The sequence below is a fragment of the Myotis lucifugus genome, unplaced genomic scaffold (assembly GCF_000147115.1).
Source record: "Myotis lucifugus unplaced genomic scaffold, Myoluc2.0 scaffold_728, whole genome shotgun sequence".
In the NCBI taxonomy this organism is placed as follows: Eukaryota; Metazoa; Chordata; class Mammalia; order Chiroptera; family Vespertilionidae; genus Myotis; species Myotis lucifugus.
The window spans coordinates 96,437-106,637 of NW_005871776.1; the positions used below are offsets into that span (position 1 = coordinate 96,437).

The 10,201-nt window shown below is 53.0% G+C and overlaps 1 protein-coding gene and 1 non-coding gene across 2 annotated transcripts; one reads left to right on the plus strand and one right to left on the minus strand.

Annotated features, from left to right (window-relative positions):
* Window positions 1-3,024: 3,024 nt before the first annotated feature.
* Window positions 3,025-3,096, plus strand: TRNAQ-CUG. Its single transcript has one exon. It is a non-coding gene; the product is annotated as a tRNA-Gln (tRNA).
* A 3,996-nt stretch (window positions 3,097-7,092) lies between these two features.
* On the minus strand, window positions 7,093-10,161 carry POM121L2 (POM121 transmembrane nucleoporin like 2). The gene has a single exon (XM_006105847.1). It carries the CDS (start codon window positions 10,159-10,161, stop codon window positions 7,093-7,095), a length of 3,069 nt encoding a protein of 1,022 aa, XP_006105909.1.
* Between the last annotated feature and the right edge of the window lie 40 nt (window positions 10,162-10,201).

Below are 10,201 nucleotides of genomic sequence, written 5' to 3' on the forward strand. Positions count from 1 at the left end.
CATTAGAGAAATGTGAATTAAAACCCAGTACTACTTTACACCCAACTGAGTTACAAGCAAATAAAACAAAACCCCCTAAAAGTTCAAAAGGTGGCAATGTCACCCTGCCTAGTTTTGGAGAATTTTGGACTCAGGTTTTGAGTTACATTTGATTATGAGTCATAGAATGTCCATATTTTTATTTTAACAAGAAATGTGAGAAAAATGCACTGTGAATGAAAAGGTACTAAAAGAAAAATCATTCGAAAGTATTAGTTTTGGGGACACCTAGGACATAAGTATGTGACTCCGCTATGCCTGCTAAGCAAGCATTCAGCATGGTGTTTCCATAGTGTAGTGCTTATCACATTCGCCTGACACGTGGAAGGTCCCGGGCGGAAACAACCCTTGCTTAAGGCCATTGTATTTGCATTTCTCCTCTAAATGCCTAAGCCTTCGAGGTTTCCAAAAAGTCCTCCTCAGAGGAGCACCTCTGATACCACGTCCTCATTCAAGCTGTCAACCTGGGAATTTATGCAGAGACTTTCTAAGAATCACAACTCCAACTCCACCAAATTATGTTTAAAAATTAGATCCTTCCCTCTTAGCATTGCACTTTAGCAATTCTTATGTCATCTGGGTCCAAGACCTTTTATGATATGTGGATAGATGGCAGATGATTGATAGATAAATAATAGATTAGTAGATGGACGATAGATAGGGGGTGATAGATAATAGAAGGATAGATCCTAGATAGACAGTTGATGATGAATAGATTCCACAGAAAGGAGAGAAAGAAAAAAGGAAAGAAAGACAGACCTAAGGACGACCTCCATCACCAGGCAGAGGCATTCCAGGGGCGGGGACCAGATCCCAACCCTCGACTCCAAATCAGGCTTCCGGGTGCAAGTGCTTGAGTCCGGACCGGGTCTCCAGATCTGGGCGGACCTGAGCCCAATCTGCGTCTTCACACCTGGGCTTCCCAGGCGCTGGGCCCTGAGCCTGACCGGTCACCTGGCCGAGACTTCCTAGTGCTGCGGCCACTAGCGGCCAGAAGTCGTCAGCTGGGCGCCGAGAAGCTCGGCGTCAGTACGTTCACTTTCCATTCCATTCAGCACAGACCAGTCCCGGCTGGGATGGCCACGCGGTGCGGGTGTGTTTACTTGGGTGTGTGATGGAGGTAAGTCTGCGAGACAGACACGCAGGGAACCCGGCGTCTGGGCCTCGCCGGTAGGGTGTGGTGACAGCCAGCGGTTCCACCCGACCTTTCCCGGGACTGGCCTCGGACTCGGTTCCAGGTGCGCGCCCGGCAGGCGGCGGTCCCTGGGTGGCCAGGAGGGAGCCCCACGCTTCCCCGGGTCAGGACCACGGACAGCGCGCCCTGCATTAGCCGGGCCGAGTGAGGGTTTTCTGGGAAGGGAGAAAGCAGGGCAGGAAATCCTTTCACGGTACCTGGAGTTGGCCATGTGTGTGTTTGGTTCACTTTTTTTTTTTTTTTAATAAAAGCCTGAGATACGGGACACACTGTTTCTATCTGATTGAATGCAGGCTGGAAAGCGGGCTCGACCCCATGGGGAAATACTTCACGTCCGACTGCTGGTGCGCCCGCGTTTGCCCGGCACCGCACCGCGGGGGGCAGGGGACAGGGGACAGGGGAGGCCAGTCTCCCGCTGCCCAGCGAGACCGCCAAAGGGGATTCACATGACCCGAATTCCCGCGCGTTTTCTCAAATCGTTTGGGAGAAATGTAGCTCTTCTATACCGAGATTAGGTCAGACCAGGTCTCCAATTCTGTGTACTTTGAGAGGACAAAGGGATGCGAGGCAGAGACTGTGGTGTGTGCTGTTAATAAAAGAGCTATCAGTTGCCTACATGTTTTTATGTTTATTTATTATGTCACCCTGAAGATTATGGCCCGACTCTGTCTTCAGCCTCGTTTTCACATTTCACAGCTCCTTTCTCTCCAACACACTGTCCTGTTTGCAATCTCTCTAGTTCACCATGGATTTGTGCACATGTTATTGTCCCTCCTTAAATAACTTCTTTACTGATTAGCGTCTTTTCAATCTTCACTTTTTAATAAAGAACTCCCCAAAACTTTCTAGATAAATCTTCATTATTTCTCTTAGCACTATACCCTTCTCATTGCAAATTTTGTGTTAATTTGCACGATGACTCGATTTCTCTGTCGCTCTCACTAGAATATAATTTCCAAGAGATGTAGTGCCCTGTTTTGTTAATCTATGAAACTCTAGTACCCAGTGCCTAGTACACACAATAAATCGTTTTAAAATAGATTTTTATTGCTTTCAGAAAGGGAGAGGGAGAGAGAGAAACATCAATGATGAGAGAGAGTGTGGGTTTGATTCCCATAAAGGCCACAGGTGTGTTTATGTTTAGAGAAATTCGATTCTTAACCGGTAAAAAGCAGAGACTAACCTATTCCGTGCCATGTTCTCAGAGTTCCCGTCCATCGCTCATGCTATCCTTTAACCCACTCATGGCCCAACTCAGTGCCCACGAATTCGACATGTTCCCGACAGTGTTTCCTTCTATTTCCTCCGGGAGCAGTGGCTGAGCGCAGAGTTGAGGGGGCCGAGGACTCAAAGTGGGAGCTCTGCCCCGTGGAAAAAGAAAAGAAGCGGAAAGGATAGCTGGCAACTTCTTAAAAAGCTTATTCCATTTTAAATGGTCTTTCCAAAGCACCAGCTAATCTACTTTTTAAATCAACAAGAGATACGGCGTAAAGGAAAGGTCTTAAAAGGTTGTTCTTTCCATGTCTCTGATGACTCTGACTTAACCAGCAGCCCACGTGGCCCGGGAGGAAGCACCGGGAAAGACGGCCTGGTTCCCGACGCTTCCTCTCCCGAGGCGTCTTCCCAGGAGACTCCGATGTACAAACTGTTGGCCGGCACGTGGCAAGAAATCGCCCCCCAATTGATCCTGGAGAAGGAAGAGCAGACAGACAGACCTTCACGCCTAGGTCCAGGGGCTTGGGAGAAAGGACTATGTCACCACATGGTTTAGATTGGACTTCCGGCACCGGGGCCCCATGGTGTAATGGTTAGCACTCTGGACTCTGAATCCAGCGATCCGAGTTCAAATCTCGGTGGGACCTTCCTTTTTTTCGGTCCTTATTTGAACTGCACTTCCTCTCTGCAACCCATTCTCTTATTCGTACAAACCCCCGCACCCAAGTTTATTTCTGATTCTCCCACCTCACACTTTCTGAGCCCGGTGTCTGCAGTCACCCAGCCAGAGGACAGCTTAACGCTTGCTGGGCGCAATTACTTTCTCGGGGGTAGGGGTGGGGGTGGCGGCGGGGGGTGGGGGGGGAGGGACCTCAGAAGAAAATGCGCGCAGAAAGCACCCAAGCTTACTGGAACTGGGAATCTCTAGAGAAAACCCGTAAACGGAGGAGACGGAAGGGAAGGTGGGAGCGGGAAGAGCGAGAGGAAGCTTGTTGACAGTCGTGGCGGAGAAGAGTGGGGATGGATTGTAGAAAAGGGTTTACCCTGGACAATGGGCCTGAGAGAGTCGCTGTCACTGTGGCCGAGAGAAAACCGTTCGCAGGCAACACGGCATAGGGATGGAGCCCACGCTCCGAGATCCGAGTGGGCTGACCAACCAGCAGCGATGGTCAGTGGTCAGGGGACCTGCGGGTCCGAGTATGCACACGCTTTTCTGGTTCAGGCATCGGAGAAAGCGGATTCACTGACGCTGCCCCGACCTCCCCTCGCCTCCCCCGACCGTGAACAAACCCGGGGCGTCGTTAGAATTAAATGACAAAGTTTTATTCAAGGGTCTGAAGCGAACTGCAATTCTGGAAATACTACCAAGAGATACCCAGAGTGTTATGAAGAAAATGTTGAGTGTTTTTATAGTAAAACTAGAGGCCTGGTGCACGAATTTGTGCACGGGTGGGGTCCCTTGGGGTGGCCTGCGGAGCTTGTGCCCCCAGCCTGCAGCCCCACCTGGCACCCCACCTTGGCCTGGTGCCCGCCCCCCTCACCTGCTCCACCATCCCGCCTGGTCCCGCTCTCTGGGGGCCCATCCGGCAGGCAGCGCCTCCACTGCTCCCGCTGCCAGCACCGCTTTGCCCACGCCGGCCATATCCTGCGCGCTCCCTGGTGGTCAGCACACGTCATAGCCGGCAGTGCACTCCTGGTCAAACCATCGCCCGGTTCAGAGGGTTGTCCACAGGATTGATGTCCGGCTGGGCACTGGCGCACAACTGGAAAGCTAGAAAGCTCAAGGCCTCGGGTTAGTTAAAAGTAGATGAAAACGATCCTCATGTTGCAGCCCTTTCTGATTTAAGTCATTTTGTTAGCTTGAGTGTAGTGTCTCTATTTTTTCCCCTCACCATCAAGGGTGCCCAGAACTGTGTGTCCCCCCCCACCCCCCCTGCAGACCCTCGTGGGGTGACCGATTGAAGGAATAAAGAGGTATCTGAAAAAAATCTGAAAGTACATGTTGATTAATATAAGTATCTCTCAGCACAAAGAGGATTATGGAGTATTTGTAATATTTTGTTTCTTGGATGCTGGTTACATTAATGTGTTCAGTGTGAGAAAATTCAGTGAGCCATACTCCGATGTTCAGGGTACTTCTCTGACTATATATTATTCTTCAGCAGAAAGTTTAAAACACACACACACACAAACACAACCACAAAAAAACTAAGCACTGTGATCATCCAAAGACAACATTATTTGAGTGAAATACAAGTTTCTAAGTGGGGGAAAATATTGCAATACAAAGGCCTCAGAGTGAGAAAAAAAATACCTTCCATAACTCAATAAGAAAAAGAAAGACAAGTCAGAAAAAATTGCAGAAGATGAGCTTCCCAGACAGAAAAAATATCTTTCATTGGTCAAGGACATTGCATTTGCTCCTCATAACAACCCTGGGAAGAAACACAAGGACAAAAAATTTGGAAAAAACATATAACAAGAGTCTGAAGGCGTTTATCCATAGTTACCCAATGGTTCCACTTCTAAGCTTCAATCCTTGAGAAACACAGATGGAGATAAAGATTTTAATACAGATATGTTCACCTCAGCATTGTTAAGAAAAATATTTGGAATGTATAAATAAAGTATAATCAGTTTAAAGGAACAAATATTTATGAGCTTAATGCATTCACTATCATTGACACAAAATAGGCATGAAGCACATGGTCCCTAAGTGTCCTCGGTTCAATAAAATACATGGAATTTTCATAATCATATTTGTAAAGAGTATTTGTTGCCATGGAAACAAGTGCATGAATATAAGATTGAACAAAAAGTAGTATATTAACATATGTATATGTAATATATACATACACATGTAAAATAAAATTATTTTAACAAATCCTTTCTGGGTCCTTCTATGGAAGGGCCAATGCCCACCCACCCAAGCTTAGTTTTTTCCATTTTCATTTTTCATCCCGTGACCCCATAGGACATGACACACAAGTGTCACAGGTGGAGATGAGCTGGTCAGAAACCAGCAGGACAAGCAGACTCTCAATATGGCCCCCATCACCACCTCCCATGGTCATGCCCTTGTTTGACCTCATCTCTGGAGGGTCTGGCTCAACCTGTGACTTTCTTCTCACAGAATATGATAACTGTAACAGGGAGTGAGTAAGTGTTCATGATGATGTGAATAAGTTCTAGGACATACAGTATCACCCATTTACTTTGCTGAAGCAACCAGCATGGATGCTAAGACCTGGGTTTGAGTTCTAACCTCGGTGATTTGCTATGTGAGGGAGGAGAAGTCCAGACCTTGGAACCTTTCCGGTTTAAATCCTATGTCTCCCCTCTACTAACAGGTGGGCTTGGGAAAGCTTCTTAACATCTTTCTGCCTCAAAATTGACATGAGTTTCACAGTCATTTCTACATCATTGACTTATTTAGACAATTTTTATTTTATCAACCAATTTAAGATGGCTTATTTTTCCAGTGAGGCCCCTTCCAAGGTATCCATAAAACCAAACAGCAGAGAGATGTCTACAGGGAGTCGTTCTTGTCTCTTTTTTTCCTTTGGGATGATAAGCATTGCTAAGGAACATGTCACAGCTCATTCATAGGCCTCCAATGGGTTACAGAGTAGAGACCAGCCCAGATACCTGCTCTCTTTTGCTTTCTTCCTTTGTTCTCAGGCCCAAGAGACTTCCTGCCCTGCCCAGACCCCCATCCCCCACCCCCGGAGACATGAACATGGAGGAGTGGTTTGAGGTACAAATTAAAAGGAAAATGAGATGTAAGCTTTGGTTCCCTAACTGCATTTCCTGCTCCTACTGGAGGCAACACAGCCTATGTTGTGGAGAGAAGCAAGGTTGCACCACCCTGCCTGGCCCTCGTTCTTCCTGACAAGTCATCCCTTAAAGCCCAAAACACTTGAAAATTGGCATTTGTAGGCACAATGTGGTGCGATTCAACTCATCCAGGGAGGTGGGCCTCAGGCTTAGGTTCCACATGTGGGTCTGGTCATTGTCCTCAGCTGGAAGCACACATAGCAGTCCTACTGGACACCGTGAAGAGGGGTCTCTGTGTACAGACTGGACAATGGTGGACAAAAAAAAGCAAGGCCCACCTGACTGCTCCCAAGCCTTGGAGGGGTCACTGGTCAAGAGCTTCCCTTTTCTGCAATGAGGAGCAGGCTCTTCTTCCAAGAACCCACTGAGGAACAACACAGCAAGAATGAGGATTCAGTGTCCCCGGGGACCAGAGAAAGGGACCCACTTCTTAGAGCCGAATAAAAGCTAAGACTTTGAATCCATTCCTCCTCCCAAAGATGCAAGAGGGTGGGGCTGTACCTGCTGCCTCCCCGGCATGTCCGTTCCCAGGGGAAAAGCAGGAGGTAGTGTACTGACTGAACCTATGAGTGATACAGAGGGGAATGGGGGGGGGGGGGGAGGCTCTGCTCGAGTCCAGAGGTTGCTTTCTGCTGTCACCACTAGACATCCCGATGCTCCACCTTCTAGACATAGATGAGGACCCACGGGTAAACATAACGCTCTAGCCTTAAATCTGGGTATTTTTCACTTTAGAGAATTAGAGGATATGGAAGCTCTTCCCAACGACTCTGAGGTCCGAGTCAGGGTGAGGGACAGGGACACAGCTATTTCCTGTGGGCATGATGCCTTCGGGAATGCCCTGGCTCCCGACTCTTTGGGGTTTTGGGTTTGGCACCAATGGAAAATGAAGGGACTGCTGATCTGAAAGACCCCCTCCCAAGGGAGCCCTGGGCAGGCGGAGAGGGAATCCCTAAGCCAAAGCTACTGCCTGTCTTAAGTGGTCTAGGGACAGGGAGGCTGTGAGCTAAGGGGGCCATGGCAGGGCCTCCAAACATAATCTTTCTTGCAGAAATACTGGGCCTCCCCAAGGCAAAAGGGGTGCTCTGGGAGGTCAGGCCCTGGGCGTTCTGGCTCCAGCCTTTTCCGAAGGGTGTGGCGGTCTGCTTGGCCCCGCTGGGCGTTGCTCCGATGGAGAACACCCCAGAGTTGGAGCTCATGTCTGGGGCAGTCATGCTGTCCCCAGACTCCCCACAGTCCATAGGGGTCACTAGCCCCCCAAAAGCAAAAGGTCGTGGGGCTGTGCTGCCAAACACTGAGGCCTGAGCCCCACTCTGGCGAGGCTGGGGGACAACCCCAAAACCAGTGGCACTAGCTGGACCAAAGGGAAAACCTGCTGGGGTGCTGCCTGCACCTGCCTGGATGCTGGCAAGGCCGTGGAAGGTGGAGGCAGAGGGTGTCAACACCCCGAATGCTGGCCGTGTGGGGCTGCTGAAGGCTGGCTGAGCTGGAGCTGGGGTTGGGGTTGGGGGGACCACTGCCGAGTTTCCTAACACAGAAGAGCTCTTGAAGCTTGGGCTGAGGGCTGGTTGGTGGGCCCCTTGCCTTTGCCCACCTGAAGCCCCAAATGCAGGCCGGGGCGTGACTCCCAGGGAGAGTGGGAAAAGTGGCTTTGAGCTTGACCCCAAAGGAAGTGTGAATGCTGGGGTTGGCTTGGAGATGCCCGATGGCAATGTGGGCTGGCTTGGGGTGACGAGGGCCGAGGCTGACAGAGGGCTGCCCTTGCCCTTAAAACGGGCAGTGCTTTTCCTAGGGGATATCTGGACAGCGCTGGGAAGAACCTGGCTAAAGATGTTGACTGCATTTACCATGGGAATGGTGGAAAGCTGGGGAGGTGGGAAAATGAAGCCTGTGACTGGGTTCGAGAGGTTGGCCCTGAAGGCATGGGAAGCCCCAAGGAGGAAAGTGTGAGAAGGGGAAGAGTCAGAGTAAGTGTTGCCTCCGGTCCTGGTAACACCTGCTCCACCAAAATCCTGAGGTGACTTGAAAGAGGAGTCTGAGGATGTGCTGACGGGGGCGGTGGAGGTGGCTCCAGAGCTGGTCGTGCCCAGGTTGTGGAAGAGGAGGGTAGCAGCAGGAGGACCTGGAGGAGAGGTCTGCCTGAAGGAGAAAGGAGTGATCACAGGCCTAGTTTTAAGCGGTTCCGTGCTGCCAAAGATGGGCTTGAAGGTGGGCATTGAGAGGCCTGGGGAGGATCGGGCTGCAGTCGTGGCTGAGATTCTGGAAGGTAAGGAGACTCCGGCCTCGTTGTCAGGTGGGGGCCACCAACGGGGCTTTGAGGTGGGGTCAGCAGAGGTGGCAGCAGGAGGTGCAGAGGCAGAAAGATGGTGAGCTGGTCCCCTCACCACTCCAAACACAGTCCTTTGTGCAGAGGGTGCTGTGGGGGTGATGGCAGGTGGGCCTGGGGGCCTGGGAGACGCGTCAGCCTGACAGGCGGAAGGTGGCCGCGTGGTGTCAGTGACAGATGAGGTGGGAGGAACAGGGGTCAGAAGGGTGACAGCAGCTGTGGGCTCTGAGCCTGCAGAGGGGCCTGGAAGGGGTTCTGGCTGGGAGCACCCGAGTGGGGCCAGCAGGCTGGGCGTCTCCGGAGGCGAGTGGACCACACTGGTTCCCTCTCCCGCAGGCACTGGGGAGGCCCGTGGACCTGGAGATGCCGCCTGAGGATCGGTGCCCTCGGCTGGAGCGGTGCCTGCAGAAGGCAGGGTGAGGGGCAGGGAAGGCAGAGCCGTAGACTGAGCGTCAGGCGCAGGGTCTGCGGTGGCATCCGTGGCATCCTTCTTGGTTCTGTTGCTCCGCGGAAGCCCAGCTTCTGTCCCCGAGGCCAGGTCCTCAGCAGGAACTGCATAGCCAAGCTGCGGGGGTGGACTCAGGGACAGCGGGGGCCCAGGGCCAGCAAGCAGCCGTGGAGTCTCCTCACTTCGCGGCCCGGGGCTGCCGGGCGCTGCAGGGGACTCCTCCGCGGCCAGTGGGCCTGGCAAGTGACGCTGAGGACCGCTTTTCTTTTTCACCGGCCACTCGGGCATCTGGAGGGGCGCGCGCCTCTTCCAAGGCTGGGAGAGGCCTCTGGCGGAGCTGTAAGAACTTGTGATCGCGTTCCTTTTGGAGCCGAGGGGCCCCCCTGGGTGTGAGCTGGCCAAGGAGCCCAGGGAGCAGGAACTGGGCCTCCTGTTCAAGCTGAGGCCCAAGCTCAGGGGCCCAAGGCTGGGCACGAAGGAAGCGAGGTTCCCACTCTTCACCAGAGGCTTAAACGCAGATGCTCTGGCTTCGGGGCTCCCCCTCTTGCTGTCCGGCCGGTCGGGGGCCTGGGACGGCGGTCCCTCCAGCCTCCGCCTCACCTGGTTGGACTCTCGGAGGACCCTCAGCACCGCCTCCTTCGCACGCGGGTCTGGGGGCTTCTCCGAGGCTGAAGCCCCTGCGGAGCGGATGGCGGGCGCCGGGGGCGTGGCGGGGAGCCCTCGCTGCGCCAGGGGCGTGATCTTGATGGTCACGGGGCTCCACACCGCCCTGGGGTGCCGGAGCGACCAGATGGTCCGCTTCAGGTAGCTTTCCCACCAGTCCGAGGGGCGCGGCCCCACGATGGAATGCTGGGGGCGCCGCATGGGGAAGCGCCTCCAGGCCTCGTTCGCGACCCACGAGGCGGGGTTGGCGGGGTCCCAGTCCCGCGGCCTCCTCCCCGGTCGGAGCCGCGGCGCAGGGTGGGCGCGATGGACGTGCTGAACCCGGTGGAGCTGGTGAAGGGCCTGGGAAGGCTGGCGGGTCACGGGCCTCTGCGGCCGGTCTGCGCCCCCCTCGGCTGGGGGTGGCGGGGGTCCCTGTTTGCCCAGGAAGCCGCCCATGAGGAGCAGCGAGGCGACTCGGCGACTCTGAGGACCGCTT

Coding starts and splice junctions, on each gene's coding strand:
- POM121L2 (XM_006105847.1), bottom strand. CDS start 10,161: ATGGGCGGCTTCCTGGGCAAACAGGGACCCCCGCCACCCCCAGCCGAG.